The 18,313-nt window shown below is 38.2% G+C and overlaps 1 protein-coding gene across 2 annotated transcripts in view; it reads left to right on the top strand.

Annotated features, from left to right (window-relative positions):
- Positions 1 to 18,313, top strand: part of kif16bb (kinesin family member 16Bb) — a 78,815-nt gene that overhangs the window by 20,153 nt on the left and 40,349 nt on the right. For both annotated transcript variants that reach the window (XM_051651948.1, XM_051651947.1), the window contains exons 14-17: positions 14,692 to 14,811; positions 15,226 to 15,277; positions 15,366 to 15,503; positions 18,102 to 18,184. In XM_051651948.1, coding sequence (XP_051507908.1) covers positions 14,692 to 14,811; positions 15,226 to 15,277; positions 15,366 to 15,503; positions 18,102 to 18,184 — 393 coding nt within the window. The remainder of the gene's footprint in view (positions 1 to 14,691; positions 14,812 to 15,225; positions 15,278 to 15,365; positions 15,504 to 18,101; positions 18,185 to 18,313) is intronic.

Here is an 18,313-nt window from a genome sequence, read left to right as displayed (position 1 = left end):
GGTCTTGAAAGTCTCAAAAATATCAATAACTCATTTTCAACCAAAAAACCTTTTGCCTTTGCACGGCAGTATAGTTCCACGTCTTCGTCTACTGATGAAGATATTAGAAACGTTGTGGAACCATTAGATCTCCCTAAACTGACGACTGAGCAAAAAAGATCTCTTGATTCTAAGATAACCTTGGAGGAGCTTGGCGAGGTTATTAAGGCTTTACCTACAGGCAAGGCTCCGGGGCCTGACATCTTTGCTGCTGAGTTTTTCAAATCTTATGCTACAGAACTGGCTCAACTTTTGCTAGAAGTTTATACTGAATCATTAAAGAATGGAAAGCTTCCGCCAACCATGACACAAGCCCGGATCAGTCTGATTCTTAAAAAGGACAAAGATCCAAGCGAGTGTAAAAGTTACTGTCCAATTTCCCTGATCCAGTTAGATGTAAAAAATGTTGTCAAAAATTCTGGCTAATCGATTAAGTAAAGTTATGACATCTCTTATACATATAGATCAGGTGGGGTTTATTCTGATAACATTAAGCGTCTCATCAATATCATGTGGTCAGTAGCGAATGAACAATCTCCGGTCGCTGCCATCTCACTTGACGCCGAAAAGGCATTTGATATGGTAGAATGGGATTATCTTTTTAAGGTTTTGGAAACGGGTTCGGTAGTACGTTTATTGGATGGATTAAGTTACTTTATAGACACCCAGTAGCAGCGGTACAAACAAATGGACTAATTTCAGATTATTTTACTCTGGATAGGGGCACCCGGCATGGTTGCCCTCTTTCCCCATTATTGTTCTGTCTTGCCCTGAAACCATTAGCAACCGCGATAAGAAAGGAGGATGATTTTCCAGGGGTGGTGGCGGGAGGCATGGCGCAGAAACTCTTGCTTTACGCAGATGATATTTTATTATTTGTCTCTGACCCCAGTAGATCTATGCCTTGCCTCCACAGAATTATTAATTCCTTTTCTAAGTTTTCAGGATATAGAGTCAATTGGTCTAAATCCGAAGCTTTGGCTCTGACAGTGTACTGCCCAGAAACGGCTTTGAAGCCGGGTGCTTTCCAGTGGCCCAAACAGGGCATTAAGTATTTGGGTATTTTATTTCCAGCAAATTTGTGTGATTTAGTTAGTTAATTTTGACCCCTTAATAAAATGGTTTTCGAGCGATGTGGGCAGGTGGGCTTCATAACATTTATCTATGATTGGGAAGGTTAATTTTATTAAAATGAATTGTATTCCAAAATTAAATTACTTACTGCAGTCTCTCCCTGTAGATGTCCCCCTCTCTTATTTCAAGCAATTTGATAGCATAGCAAAGTCCTTCATTTGGAATGGTAAGCATCCTAAATTATGGTATTGGAGGAGGGAGAGTGGGATGGGATTCTAAAAAATGTCAAATCTGCATCCAGAGGCGCAAGGGTTTGCCTCACGCAATTTAAGATTTTACATAGAGTCTATTGGACCCCCTCTAGATTGCATAGGCAATCACATAGTGGGGGTTGGATATTGATTCTGTATATGTGTGTCTGCTATTTATATTTAATGGTTGAATCAATAAAAAATGTTAATCAAAAAAAAAAAAAAAAGGATATTTCTATATTTTGCTGCTTTCAGCTTTACTTCAACCCTGACCAGTTCCCCACTCCCTGCCACTGAAAAACACCCCCACAGCATAATAATTTAAAGCATTTTAGCATAAGGCTGGAACATAAAAAAATGTGAAAAAAATGAAGGGGTGGGAGCCGGCAAGGGAGAAGGCGCTCTAATGAGGAGCCTAAAGACTACAGTCTCTAGCATAAGTTGCTAGTGCGCCTCTTGAGGCCAAAGGAGTGAGGTTTACACACTGCACAGCTATCACGTATCAGCTGGCTCCCGTTACACCAGGCAAGAATTTGACCGATTGTTTAGAAAAGTAATAGCACGCCTGTCTTAAATAAGCTGCATGATTGAAATATCCTTCATGTCCGTAGTCAAAACGGTGTGGGGACAAATTACACACTGAAGTTTAATACTGAAGGTAGGGTTTTGTTTACTTAATGGAACTTTATGGAAATTTTTATTTTATATCTAAGCATCCTGTTTAAAAGTTTAATGTTATTTGATAGCAAGAGGTTAAAGAGTTGAACCAAAAGATGGCACTGTAGTACTTTATGAAGTTACATGATCTTCCACATGGATTTGAAGCAATGAGATAAACAAAGCAAAGTCTGCCCATGGTTCATATTTACTTTTTAAGCTATTTAGTTTACCATGTCATCCAACCACCATTAAACTGCTTTAATGATGTTAAAGGCAACATATGGCATAGTTAAGGGAGGGGGTCGACCAATGGATGATTAAAATGGCTCTCGGTGAAGAAAGTATTAGCTGAGATTATGCGCACCTTGCTGTTTGTAATATCTCTTCCTCAGATCACCTTAACATACACAATGGCCACCCAGTGTGTGTGTGTGTGTGTGTGTGGACAATTGTAGTGATGGCCCCCAACTTTTTGAGAAATTCTAATTACATTTTATGTTTTGCTATTCATCATCATTTTATGTTTTGCTATTCATTCATCATTTTGCTAAATCGTAGTGCAAGGGAAAGAATTGCAGCCTTTCTGTTGATGATATGCGCTCGCTGGCTGCACGCAACAACGAACACAGCACGAGCCATGATGTCCAATTTGTGAACAAATTACTCTTTTGAACAGGGTCTTTGTAATGAATCACCCAACAAGATCTCAGGTTAGCAGTTTGAATTCGAGTCACTTTCTCAGCGAATCAGCTGTCAGTGAGTTCACAATTGGGAGTGTAAACATTTCAAAATAGTAGTCCCATGTGTATTTCGGGCTTGTTTATAATTAAAAGTCCCGTGTTATGTACCAAATCTTTTTTTTATTATTGATTGGGATTGGAGTAGCACAATAAACTGCAATCTAGTCACAATAAAGAAAGACTAAATTTATATACTCCCATATATATATATATATATATATATATATATATATATATATATATATATATATATATATATATCTCAAAAGACTCAAGTCTTTTGAATTCGTTCACCAAAGAGATTTGTTTAGATTCCAGTCACAATTTCTGCAGATTACATTTTTACTCCAGTATTTGGCAATAAATGAGCATCTTTTTTTCTGGTACGAGTGAGTCATTAAATCGTTTATTCAATTAGTTTGTTTCACAAACGTTTAAATCATTTTAAAGATTCATTCAAAACACTTACTCGTTGATGATTGTGTCTTAAAAGTCATTATGGAACTAAATATAACAGCAGTAAGCAGGTCCAGGTTTAGGCCTATGGTGAAACATCACATAACTAATTTTTTATGTTTACAAAAGGACTTCTTTAATCTCCCAAAAGCTCTGTCAATCAAAGCATTCTTCATGTTGATAGTGTCCCTGATCAGGGTGTGCCAAGCAGAAAGCAAAACTGCTGGGCCTGTCTCCAGCGAGCATAAGACCTCTGAACACATGCCAAAGGTTGATTAAGTGTTTGAAGGCTTTTTGCCTTACTGTACTTTAAGTCGAAAGTAAAGCTTGCCGAATCAAGAAATCCTTTGAGTAAGTCGCAAAGGGCAAGTCAGGGGTATATAATGGTTTAATTCAAAAAGCCCAGAGCACTGAGGCTCATTACGAGACAATGGTGTGTTCCTTAATTAAAAGATTTTCATTAGTCACATATGGCAGATTAATCTCAGAGCATCCACTGCGCTAATTAATATTGCTGTGTTGTAATTCTCTCCATCAGTGTTCTGTCGGAGTTCTAGTTGATAGCTTGCTAACAGCACATGGCATGGTCTCAGTGGGTGTGCTGGACAAAATGAACAGAATGCTGACAAAATTGTGGACAAGGAAAGATGATTAGGGTACTGCTGTTGAAAACACCAGCTTTGCTTGTTTTTTGGATGCTTGTACCCATCACGGGACGCTGTTGTGACGGTATCATTTCCTTGCTTCTTTACTAGCATTCATTGTTCAACCAGCATCATCAGAAAGACCATGCTGGCATTTTTTACTGGTGAACAGCATGGATATACTGGTCTACCAGCTAGACCAGCACCAACCAACATAAACAAGCCTTAATCAGCATGGAAAAATTTTGCTGGTCTTAGCTGGTCTTTTCAGGGTCACGAACTACAAGGATGCAAGATGGCACAAGCATTCTGGAGTTACTATCATCAGAAATGATTACTATTCACCACTAAGAATAGTTTGACCTCCAGCTTATATGAACTGCTTGGACAGAGAGAGGCTTTTTACTTGCAGGTCTTTCAAGTCTTTCAGATTGCTATAGTTTTTCTAACCAATAAATTAGAATATCCTAGATTTTACAGGTATTTTTTGAAAATGTGAGTGGCTCTTGCCTGTGCAAAACTTGGCGCCATGGTGGTAGGGTGTTGTGAGTGATTGCAAGGATGTTGCTATGCAGTTGCAAAGGTATTTTGGGTGATTGTTTACTGGCCCAAGTCAAAAAGAGCCCACCCCGAAGTCTCTATGATATGACTTGGGTCCCTACTTCAATGTAAGTCTATGGAATATTTCCCCCTGCTTTATTGTCTGCCAAGTCAAAATCGTTAGTGTGATTCCTTAGAAAAGTAACACCCTGTAACCTCCCATTATAATCAATGAAGCTGTCTACACTGTAAGTGTTGACGCGCAGACAGTAAATGGATGTCCTTTTCCATTTTGGGCTGTACGTGCTGGTACTACTCCTGCCAACAAGACAAATAAATGTTATAGAACGTTCGCTTTGACGCGTCCATTGTACACAGCCTCAAGCCATTGTGTCACGGCAACAGACGCGCCCGGTGTAGACTGGCGTTATAGCACACTATAAATCATACAAGCCACATGATTTTGATATATTATTCATGAGGTATCAATCACCCCCACCCCTAAACATGAGAAATAGTAATAGCGAAGCTTGCTTTAGTAAACACCAATAATAATGTGGAATTTAAAATCTTCAGATGATGATATGAATGTGGGCCTTTTAAATTTAAGTATCTGAAGTTGTAATGTTTTGCATGTTAAATTCTTTGTTGAACTCTTAAGATATCTTCTGGATCGTGTTTCAGTTTTCACTTCTTTTCTGCACGCTCATGGTTAATTTCGTTGATGCAACTTAATTTGCAGCTTCACAGGAGCAAATTGATGCTTTTAGAGAGTGACGGCAATTCTGGCACTGGAACTTAAACAGAATCTTAATCCACCATCCGAGGCAGATTTGGAATGCAAAGTTATGCAGCTGCGCCATTGTAGATTGGTTATAGAGTGGGTGGGGAGGAAACAGTGGTTAATAAGAAGACGTGGTTCAATACTGGACTTTCAGAGAGGGAGAGAAAGTGTGAGAATGAGTGAGTGGAGCTGTGTGTGCCAGCAGGGGAGAGTTAGATGGCATGGGGAGAATTAGCTTCGACACCTGGGTGACGTGCCCTCATCGCATTTGTTAATTTAAGAGTGCTCATACAGAACTAAAGGGAGTAGGGAGGACTGATGACAGACATTGCGGTCTAACCAGAGCAGTTTATCTTCCAGTCGATTGTGCTTTTTGTTTAAATTTTGAAAAAAAAAAACAACAAAAAAAAAACGTCAAATTCCGAGAGCTAAGCACAACTCTCATTCTGATTCTAGTCTTTAGGTTGGTCTGGAGGAGTGTTTATACAGCTTAAAGGGTTAGCACCCTGAGACCCAAGCACAAGTGCTGTGTGCATTTCCAGTTCCCTTTTTGATTTGTAACAAGAAGCCCCTAACAAACATGCTTAAAATTGTTTTATTTATTTATTTATTTATTTATTTATTTTAGTTTTCCTAAAAATGTATGTCCTCATATGGGGACAGCGGTACTAAGTTGGGAAATTTAAATAATACCAAGCTATAGAAAGCCAGATTTTTTTTCATCTAATTGTTTATGTTCCCAGGAGTGTTGGTTATTCATGTTTTTGAGACGTTACATGCATTACAGCTGCTTTTTTTGTAAAGCTGCTTTGGACCAATGTGTATTGGGAAAAGTACAAAAACTAAGAATTCAAAGAAACTATTTTTTATGTGACTTGATTTGACTTATGTTACAATGTTTTTTTTCTAGTTTGTCAACAAAATCTCAATGTTCTCTTTTTGCAGTGTCAAACAAACAAGTGAAAATCAGTGCTGAAGCATTTTACCAATCAGAAATGTGCATAATTAATTCTGATTCAAAGTAATTACCAGCATCGTACAATCACTGCCAACCATGTTAAAATAAAATTTAGCATCATAAATTCTGAATCTATGTACTGATTTCCACTGTCCTGTGTCTACCAACCATGTTGAGTGGTCCAAGCATCATCTGCAGCCTGAAACTGAACTTTTGACCGGAAGTTTGGAGTGTATGCACTTAGCTACATAGGAAAGCTGTAGGATGCTCCCTTGCTCCCTGTTTAGTGAATGACTTAACCTCCAGTGTGCTGTCTGTCTTCACTGGTCTCAGAACAGTTTAAAATGCACCTTATTTTCATCCTAACTTTGTATATAGCCTCTAAAAGCAACATTTTCCAGCTTTTGAATGCACTCATTGATTCTCAATGTGATGATGCACAGAGAATTTAGCATTTCTAAGGGGAAAAAAGGCCTATTTTCGATGTCTGCGGTCATTGTGTTTAACAGTGTGCTGTATTGCATTAAGTTTAACCCTTTAATGACAGCCCAGTGTCCTGAACTTAGATCAGTCGGTTTAAATTATATTAAATTATGCAAAGCGTATATCAAAGACAAAACATAATGTATGTTGTGCATGCGGACGTGGGGTCGCACGAGGTTAAACACCTTTTTGTCTTCCCTCTTCCTACCTCATTCTTGGATTTACATTTTTGCTTTTCCTGTACTTTCTATTGCTTTTTTTTTTTCACATTCAGTGTTTATTAAAACCTGTTCTTTAATTAGGCATTGCAACTGTTTAATTGCAGTGTTGTGATTGCAATACAATCACTCTGTTTACTTCCCTGAAAAGGTGTGAAATAACTTCAGATAATAAAATGGGTTGGAAATAAACAAAGAATGACAGTAATTAAGCACTCCTTGAATTACTAGTGCGCAAGTTCACTTTTTACCTGATGAAGCCGAATAGATTATGTAGCGCCTGTGCAATGGATGTTAAATCAATTTGAAAACCATATCAAGCTGTGGACAAAAGAAAAAGGAATGTAAACTTTTATTTGTTTCTAGTATGGTAATAGTGATAGTGTGGTAATGGGTCAACTTAGACTTCAGTAATTATTAGTACCTGAAACTTCATTGTGATGGGGTGGGCACTTTTGACTTTGGCCAGTAAACAACCACCTAGCAAGACCCTAGCAACGACATAACAATGCTCTGTCAACCTTCCACCACATCCTAGCAACGTGGCGCCCAGTTTTGTACTGGAATGTACTACTCACATTATCTTTAGAAAATAGAGAAATCTAGTGATCTACTCAATTGTTCTTGCCTGCACTGCCCTATCATATTAAAAAAAAAAATAGGCCCATTTTCAGTCCTTGTTTTGTCCCCTCTCTCTCAATAGTCAGTGCACTATTTTGCAGTTCTTATCCTTTCTTGATCTCTCAACCCATATATTTTCAGTGCTCTTTATCTTCACTCAGTGCGTCTGCCTTGTTTTCAGAGTACATTCACTGCCTCATATTACAAGTGTTGAGCACCAGGGCCACCTTTAATTTGCCAAGAGAGTGAAATAAATTAGCAGTTTTATGATGATTTTTCAAATGCCGCCCAAATCTCATTTGCTGCAGGAGTTGAGAGTGCATGTAATTTTACAACCACCACACATACTAAGTTAAAGAACTTCTACATTGCAGAAGGTACCCAGGCTGGACCTTCTCTCTCTCTCTCTCTCTCTCTCTCTCTCTCTCCCCCTCCTTCAGAAAGAGATACAGTACATTAATCTGCCAACTCTGTTCCTAACTATTTCCCTGCTTCTCCCTCTCTTTCATTTCAAATTAGCTTTATTGGCATGACCGTATACAATGTTGCCAAAACATTAATTAAAAAACAAAAACAAAAACTTTTAAACAATAAAATATTATTATAAATATGATGGCCTCATATTTACTGTACTCAGTGAGGAAGTGAAGTTCATCCTCTATGACTCCTTGAGTGCAGTGTGAACACAGTCTGTCCTCTCTGGGTCTCCAGTTCTGCCTCTGCCGACCCGTCTCTACAGCCAGACTGTGCTCACTCACACAATACTTCGTCAGAAGCTTCCTGTGATGTAGTCTTTAATTTTGGACAGATATGATGCCAATTTATATTGTCTTAATTTTTGGAAATAGGATAATTTGTTTATTTCTTTGAGCTTGCTTTGCATCTTTTTTTCTTGGAGTCGTGTTTTGTATTTGTTTTAATTTTGCCTGCCTGAATTGAATTGATACATTTAGCTGATGTTTGTCTATTAAATACTATAAAGGGTCACTCTCTGGGTGTGCTGCTCTGTGTATAAATGCACCGTGATGGTGATTTTCTGGGGAAAAATCTGATAGGTGGAACCAGAATTTACTGGCTCAATTTTGAATGTCTGTCAAGAGAGGGAGCTGATCAGTTCTGCCATTCAGCCCAGGTTAGAAGCACTTCTTTGAAATCCCAGGATATCTTTCCCCCTCAATCTCTCTGTCTCGTCTAATGAAGTCTTGGAAAAATTCATTTAATTAAGTGTGGAAAAAATATCCTCCACACAATCAATGACTCTCCCTCTTCGTTAGGAGAAAAGGATTTCACTCTATTTGCTGCTGTCGATGAGGTGGAAATAGACACGTTTCTCTCTAGCCTGAAGAGAGAGAAAGAAGAGGGAGGAGTAGGAGACGAGGGCTAAGAGAACTAGAAATTGGCATGTTTCTTAAACAGAGAGCTGATAGGAGGTTCTTTGATAATTTTGAGGTGCATTAAAGGAATACTTCACCAAAAAATGAAAATTGTCATTGTTGTTCCAAACCTCCTATACCTTTCACACTAAAGAACTTACAAAAGACACATCTGTCAAGCTCCCAAAATGACAAAAAAAAAAAACAACAACAAAAAAACAAACAAACAGTAGTTCATATAACTCAGCCCCTATAAAAATATCACCAAAAACAAAAAAAATCTACAGAAGAAACTCATAAGGATTTGTAATGACAAAATTTTCATTTTTGGGATGAACTATTCTTTTAATCTAAAGCCTAGGAGAAAATCACTTAAAATTACTTGCACGTATGTAGGGAGAAGTTTGAAGGCAGATACTTATGTACTTTTGAGTTCCACAGAGAAGAACAGACTTTTGAGTACTCCGGTCACTGTGTGCAAAGAATCAAAGCACATTAGGTTTCATTCTGAAGGGAAAAACCTAGGTACACCAGTCTCCAAATATCTGAATTAATACCAGCCCTCTGTTCAAGTCCACCGACTGCTTTTCTAGATGTACTCTGGTTGTCTCTGATTTGAATTTGTCTTCACAGACAAATTTGTATGCAGGTGGGGTTTTTTTTTTCTTTTTGTAGCACCACTGTTTCAGTCTGCTCAGGGCGTACTAAGGTCTTTTCTCATTCTTCAGTCAGGTGGATTGTTGCCATTGTTTCCTCCCTTATATTGGAAACAGACACCTGTTCCCTGGTGAAAGCACACATTATTCAAAGCAGAGCACTTATTTGTTGAGGCATGGCACTTTCCACCATTTTAGTTATGTTTGTTTGCATAAGATGAGGGTGGCATAGAAATGGTTGAAAGTTCTGTTAGAACTAGAGGAAATATAGACAATCTGAGAATATTTTTCAGTGACTATTCTGTGTTTTGGGAAGGATTGAAGGCTTTTCTGCATATATCAGAACTCAAATTAAGGTAAAAAAAGACTCCCAGTCTATTAGACAGATTTTGTTTCTTTTATTTAGGTTATATGGGATCATGATGTGTATATTTACGAGCAGCACCATAAAGATCTCTGCCGTTGTTTGAAGCATCTTCATAAAGTATGTTCAGTTGCTTGAGTCAATATGCTGTTGGCACGGAAACATGATGCTGTTACTGATGCTGCTACTGTACAAACATCAAGATAAAGCCTCCTTAAAGCATATCTAGGCAGGTGGTGCTGGGGAGGTGGAGGGAGAACACTACATGTAACTGCGCTGCTGTAGCCATTTGCCATTGTATTGCAAGTACTAGTTTATATATTTTGACTAGAGGGAAAAAGCTTTGGGTGTGTAGAGAGATGTGTGCCTGTTCAACCTATCAGCTTGAGCAATGTAGATTTTCCTAACTAAAAGTATTTGTCATTTAAACTGCATGGAACGTGTTGTTAACCAATTCCCACCATTTCCCAACCTGCTGAATAGTTGCAAGTTTTGCTGGTGAGCAGCATGGCTATGATGGCCCACCACCTAGACCACCACCAAACCAGCACTAACAAGTAATAAGCTGGTCTTTTCTGCAGAGATTTTCTAAATGTACAATGTCTACTTGTGTACTAAAAATGCACAAAGTACATGCTGTACTGCGCTAAGAATTTTTTTCAAATGTGTTTTGAAGGATCGAACTGTAGGTGTTCATGTGTAAGAGATAGGAAGGCGGTGAGTGATATTGACACCTTTAAAGCTAAAGGTCTCAAAAGAGTACAAGTACTAATCTTTATACTGCATCTGTGTGGACCATCATGCTTGTCAAACGGCCTTTGAAGAATATGTGTGCTTTGATGGCACATATAATAAAAACATGGAAGTGCCTCCCATCTCTGTAGCATTTGAAATAAGGAGCATAACAGTCAATATGCAGTATGCTATAAAAAAAGAAGCTGTGCACTGCAGAAATAATTTTTCTGCCTATCATCACCTCATGTAAGGGCTGCTCAAATGCCATTAAATACATATATAGCAGTTTTGTTTTTCCCCCTCCAGTCCAAGTTCAATGGATTTTCCCTGTGAATATTGATGTAACCAACACACTCTCATGGCGAAATCGTCAGGATTCGTACGACTTTTCTAAATTTGGATAATTGATTATGATATCGTGCGACTGCACTTGTTTGAATTCCTATGACTTTCACTACAGCCAATGACGTCGCTGGACATCGTTTCCATCTAATACGTGACAATTACTTGCTTCTGTCAAACACAACAGCTTCCTATCATGTTTGATAGCACACACACACACACACACACACACACACACAAAGAGCTCTCATTCTGATTCTAGTCTTTAGGTTGCTCTGGAGGAGCGTTTATACAGCTTAAAGGGTTAGCCTCCTGAGACCCAAGCGCGAGTGCTGTGTGCATTTCCAATCCCCTTTTTGATTTGTAACTACTTCATGTCTACTGATTGGTTAAGTTTAGATGAGGGGTTTGGGTAAGGGCATTATATTAATTAGTCAGGAACTCGCGCTTACTTCCACATTAGACATCCGGGAATTTGCACATGAAGTTGTACGAGTTTATGCAAACAACATTGTGCGAGACCATACGAAATAGCCAACTTGTGAATTAAGTACGACTTTTCATGAGATCGGGTTTAATTTAACTCTTAACACTTAAGTTTATGATGGGAGTGTTGATGTTTGAGTGCAATGCCTTTTTTAATCCCCCCCCCCTCCCCTTTTTCTCCCTAATTTGGAATGCCCAATTCCCAATGCACACTTAAGTCCTCGTGGTGGCGTAGTGACTCAGTCTGCGTGGTGGAGGACGAATCTCAGTTGCCTCCATGTCTGAGACTGTCAACATGCGCATCTTCTCACGTGGCTTGTTGAGCGTGTTACCGCGGAGACATCCACCGCGGCATCCATGCACAACTCGCCGCGTGCCCCACCGACAGCAACCACATTATAGCGACCACGAGGAGGTTACCCCATGTGACTCTACCCTCCCTAGCAATTGGGTGAATTTGGTTGCTTAGGAGACCTGGTTGGAGTTACTCAGCACGCCCTGGATTCGAACTCGCAAACTCCAGGGGTGGTAGTCAGTGTCTTTACTCACTGAGCTGCCCAGGCCCCCGAGTGCAATGGCTTTTAATCTAAACATCAATGTTGTACTATTTCACCACATGAATCATAAGCTGCAGCATAAAATAGTGACACCATTTACTAATTTCTCATACAGTGATAATTTGTGTGTTTAAGTATTGTTTCTTTGCCTGGCATGGTCTGCTTATAGAATATCTATGCCATATATATATATATATATATATATTCCCTGAAGGCCACATATAATGTTAGTAAAATTTTTTTGTTGATGTTGTTTCACTGTAAGGGCCACCCCACTAGTCCAATTACGGTATCCAGTAGAGTGGTGAAGGTTTCTGCACGTTCGGCAATGATCAATAAAATACAATATCATATAAAAGCATAGATAAGAGAATCAAAAGCATATTTGACATAATGTTACACAGCAGTTGTGTGTGGGATTTCTGAATTACAAATTCTCACAGAACCTTTTGCTAGTTCTCCTTATATATCCAGACCAGAATGATAATTGCTTTAAATGGAAACAATAGATTATTCAATTGGATTTGGAATTTAATGAAATCCCGCTACTCTGGAGGTCATATCAGCTGTTCTGTGATGAAACCGTCATTATTTATTTGCATTGAAGACCCCATGAAGACTCCCCCCAACACAGACATAATTTTTCTAAACCCTGAAATCTTTGACTAAGTCTACAGCTGTGGGAATGAGACCATTGTACCAGTCACACTGAAACCTTTTGAATGATATCAGACATGCGTAGTTACATTCTTTGTAGACATCAGATATAGTATTTTGTACAAAAAGATCTTAGGTGTGTTTGAGGTAATTCAAGAGAGAGAGAGGAGAGGAAAGGGGGAGGAATGGGACAGAAGTGGAAGAACAACCATAAGGGGTGAATTTGCAATCTCCACTCAGTGGGATGTGGTGTCTCAGATAGAGATGCTAATTGTGTAAAATAGTTCTTATGTTGATTTTCTCTGTTCTTTGTATTCTCAGGAAGTGATGCTCATTGAATCCAGAACAATTGACACCCTGCCTTACAGCACCATAAATAGTCATAATTAATTTCTTTAGGATTCTTTTTCTACACTCTCTCTGACCCTTTGAATTAAACGTGTTGTTGTTTTTGCTGCTGTACCTTTATGGGTGCAGATTGGCTGTCTGTCTTTTCCAATATAGTTTTAAACTGCTCCATCCTTCAATACCATCCTGTTTGCAAAGCCTGTATAACACTGAAATTTGCCGCTTAAACTGTAAAGGTCAGATGGAAAAGATCAGGGAAGCAGGTGCTACAAACAGCTAGGAACAACACAAGGTTTGGTCAACTTTTTACATTTTGTAATCTTGTCATTTCCTCTCGTGTTTAGGAATAAAAGAATTCGCCCTTCATCCAGTGGGTGAGCCAAGTTTATCATCAACCTATAAGTGTCTTTGACATGTAAAGGTGGATGGTCATATGTTAATGTTTTGAGTTTTTGGCATAAGAAATTGAAGGATTTCAGAACAAGATGTTTTTGCAGCTTAGTTTCAATAAATGACTTTTTTTTTTTTTTTTTTCAGGAGGAAGTTTTGAGTTCTGAAAGTTACAGTACATAAGTTTATAACTAACCCCCAAACCCCCTTGCATAATAACCTGGACAGCTCACATTTTCTAATTTATCATACAAAATTAGATTTCTGGGGTTAGCTTGTGCAAATCAAACCTCTTCTGATCCCTCCATTGCTGATTCCAAACACACCTATTAATATGTCCCTATAGTCTAAAAGTGAAGTACTTACATTCCTTAATATCTGGTGTAATTTCAGAATCCAACTTTCAGTCTACCATAATAGGATCAAATCCTTATACATTGGTAGTATGATACCAGTGTATTTAAGTATTTTTTTTCTGATGCATGTCTTGGATTGATTGTTATTTGTCCTTTTTTAAATTAAGGTTCAACAGCATTTCTCCGAGATCAGTTTGGTTATGGAATGTGGTTTCTGTTTACAAACTCCATGAAGAGTTTGAGATGGACCCAAAGTGATTTAAATGATTTATGGTTTCCTTCTTATTTTCACCTCCTTCCCTCTCTCATTCCCTCTTTCTCTCACTCTCCCAGCATTTCCCACTTCTCCAACCTTTTGACATGTTGCCAAAGCCAGATATTATTCTGCTTGGCCTTGGGGCATAACGGCAAAGTCATAAACAACACAGACACACACACACACACACACGCACACTTGTTTTTATATCATTGTGGGGACTTTCCATAGACTACATGCATTTTATGGATTTTATACAGATCTAACGATCATTTCTATCCCCTAACCCTACCCCTAACCCTCACAGAAATGTTTTTGCATTTTTACATTTTCAAAAAAACATAGTTTAGTATATTTACTAAGCCATTTCCCTCGTCGTGAACCACTGGCTGGGCCCCATAATGTAGGTGATCTCAGGTTTTACTGTCCTTGTGGGGACAGTTGGTCCCCACAATGTAGCATAAACATGTACACACACACACACACACACACACACACACACACACACACTGTGTCCTCTGCTATGATGCTTTACAATTAAATGTTTGTCATTTCACTTTTATTTGGCGATCCCAGCTCTTTAAACCATTAGTTAAAGGGGTTTCTCTCTGATGGTTTATCTTATTACATTTCTTGCCAGCCCCCATCCATATCATATAATCTCTCTCTCTTTCTGTCTGTCTGATTTTATGTTTCTTACTAGGAAGAAACAGTTGCTCTCAGAAAAGAGGGTATTGGGGTAGTGATTGATTCCCAGATGCCCTATTTGATCAGCATAGGTGAAGATCTGCTCAGCACAGGGGTCGTTCTTTATCACTTGAAGGTGGGTGGCACCCCAAAACACAGAGCCAAACTATTATCATTATTTTTTTTTCAGTTACAATTGAATAGAAGAGTGGGGTGTTATGAAAGAAAATGTTAACAAGTTAAGTTGTTTTCGCTTGCTGAACACCTTCAAATGCGGCTCATCTTTATCTTTTGTTTTGTACCCATCAAGTTCCAAATAAAAAGAGAAAAGAATCAATCATTTATCAGCAAATCATTCAGTTCACCTATTATCGAAATGGCCATTACCACATGGCTATTTAAAATTAATAATAATAATTTCAAGCAAAATAACTTTATTGTGAAATATACCAATACCGTAAAATAAAATTACTCATACAGCCATACCCCTTATTGATAGAAACCTCATAAAGGCAAACGTCAATACTAAGCATTTCCTGTACTATTATAGGAAGGCAGAACGTCAGTTGGGGCTGGAGGAACCGAGCCAGAGCAGGATATAGGTTTGTATTCGGTCCACATCAAGTTGTTTCTGACCGAAGCTGTCTGCAGTGTCAGAGCCTCTTTCACTCTGGTTTCTCTATTCCTCAGTTCTCCATGGTGAAGCTCTTCAGAGGGAACACTGTGTGTTTGAGAACCAGGGGGGGGCCGTCACACTCCTGCCACTCTCTGGAGCTAGGTGTGCAATCGATGGGGTGGAGGTGACCAAGCCCTGCCTCCTAACCCAGGGTAATAAACTACCATGTCTCACAGTCTTTTATCAGTTTTTAGGAGTGTTGTGTCAAATGGTTGCATTTTAATTTGAATTCTGAAACACTGTTATTTTACCATGGTTCAGTTATACTACAATACTTTTAACATGATTAAGAAGTATTATTTGGCACGATATAAAAGCAGTACCACTTTAACCTTGGTATAATCAGTATAATGACCAAATGCCAATCATTTATGTCACATAGGGGCTGTTGACAGGAGTAGTTCTGACATGTTTCCATTGAGTTTCCTCTGATAATGTTCCATGCCAGAGTTGCATAAATTTAATGTCTTTATTTATAAAAAGTGTTCAAAGAATAAACAGTTGATTAAACGTTCTACTCACATGTAAAGATAATCAATTTAACTCGATATGACACTCATGATACAATATGCACACTCCTTCAACACTGTCTCATCCACATGGTATCATGAACATGGTCCTTTAACACCGTAAATGTAATATCCTGAACACGATCCTTTAACACAGTCAAAAGTTGTTGTGCTTTCCCGTCAACAACACCTCCCTTCCTCTTCCCCTGTGCTCACCTATATTAGCACCTGTTATGCCAACAAATGCCACCCAGTGTGCAACAATGAAATAAAAAAAATAAAATAAAAAAAATACAATACAAGATACAAATACAATCAAATAAAGAAATAGCTTCTACAGTCAGTGTAACATGCTGCCTCAAGTGGCTCGAGTTCATTAGCCTGACTGTAGGGTGTTTACCAAGCAATGTAAGCCCTGACACATTCTAAGTTAGTAAATAAATGCAAATGCTTCTAGCTACTCAAGCTCAATTTTGTGCGTCGTACCATGATTCATAAAGCTGTGGTAGAAAATAGAGTAAACTGTGTTCAGTGGCTTGTTTGCCTCTAGAACATGGCCTAAAATGCTTGAAGTAGATTGGCTAAGCATTTGTGTCTACATTTGTAATAAAGTTTAAAGTCTGTGTAATTTTTTTTTTTTTTTTTTTTTTTTTTGCCTAATAGTCAAAGAGAGAACAGCTGTATCAGTTATTTTACAATGCCTTATCCAATCTCATCCAATCCTATTTTAGAGCCAGAGCTATCAATTTCGTAATTTATGAAAACTTGTTTAGACTGACAATTTTTATTTTAGCTATGTGATCAAATAAAAAGAAACATGCCCATATAACTGAACTGCCACACCAGCAGATAAAATAAAAAAAATCTGAATAGCTGAAACACTTCAAAATCTCTGGTTTTAACTAGAATCTAAAAGTTCTTTGAATGTGTCTGCGTCTTGCCACTTCAGATCTTTATTCTACATCCCAGCCTCTCAGAGTGAAATAGACCCGCCCTATTGCTTCTATTCTTGTCCAGATCCATCTGAGTGACTCTCATCTTAAAGCAAGACTCCCTGCGCTTCCAGAACAGCCAAACATGACTGAGGTTAAGAGTCTGGCAGACAAAGCACCTGACCCCCAATTAATTGGCAGATGAAACAGACAGAGTGCAGAGGGGGTTTGAAGTGCATGTGTGGGATTAACCTTTTAAAAAGGGTAAAAACCTCCAGAATTCAGACAGAACAGCTTGTATTCCAAGAGCTTAAACTATTCTGGGTGCAAGATTAAAAAAAGAGAGCAAAAAGGCAGCTAAAGTGACAGAGGCTCATGTATAGAGAACCATGCAAGTCCCCTTTCACAAATTTCAATTTGCCACTGTTCCCCTCTTTAGACGCAGTGGCATCTAAAGCCATTTCCTTTGAACAAATTATAGTAATTTTCACAACAACCGTGGCCCAAATCCATCTGATGCTGGTTTTTCAAGAGCTTTGTCACCCCTTGGAAGTCATTAATAGAGGCAAGATTTGTTTTGGTTTTTTTCACCCCAAAATGAGAGAGGAAATGGGCATCTGCTTGGGAAGAACCTGAGTCTCATGTTCTCTGAATTTCCCAGGAAATTCCCAATAGCTAAAAGGAGTTGTGAAACTTGAAAGTATTTTTCAGGGATGCACCAAAATAGAAACTGACAGATGCTGATAGCCAATAATTATTTTTATGTTTATGTCTGTGTCAAATAACCAATAAGATGGTCGATGTTTTAAAGCTGTAATCTAAAATTGTGCATGCTTTAAGTGATTCTTCAGGCAGAAAAACTAAAATATTGTGCAGGGGAATAGATGGATAACGGTTTAATAATAACTGTTATTAAACAACTGTTTTGAAACATGGTTAAGAAAAAGAGTGAACTTTTTGTAATATATATTAAATAAATATTATATTAGAAACATTATCTGCTTCTTATATTGCTCTAACAACACCAATGTAGACTGATGCAAAAAAAAAAAAGTTAACTTTCAAATATACATTAAATAAATATTGTATTAGAATAAATATTATCTGCTTCTAATAACACTCTAACCAGACCAATACAGACCTATGTAAAAAAACTTATATTGGCAGATACTGATATGATCAATGTATAATGCATAACCAATATTTTTTCAGTAACAATCCATGTTTTGTGATAGGATATATTGCGTTGCTTGTTGTTGTTGCATTAAACACCATATCTGTTTTCACTTCTATGTATGGATTGTGTCAGGAGTGAGCATACAACTGGGAAGGGCCACCATGTTCCATTTCAACCATCCACAAGAAGCAGCTCAACTTAGGGAGAAACGTAAGGTGGGGGAGACTCTTTACTACTCTTTATACTATTTTGAAGCTATTTGTGAAAAATGATGCATTAAAACTGCTGCTGGAATAAAAGGTGCAGAATTAAGAATTTATGTTAAAAAATGCAAGTCGTCAGAA

The sequence above is a fragment of the Myxocyprinus asiaticus genome, chromosome 23, assembly GCF_019703515.2.
Source record: "Myxocyprinus asiaticus isolate MX2 ecotype Aquarium Trade chromosome 23, UBuf_Myxa_2, whole genome shotgun sequence".
Lineage (NCBI taxonomy): Eukaryota > Metazoa > Chordata > Actinopteri > Cypriniformes > Catostomidae > Myxocyprinus > Myxocyprinus asiaticus.
This window is presented reverse-complemented; position numbering and strand designations above follow the sequence as displayed.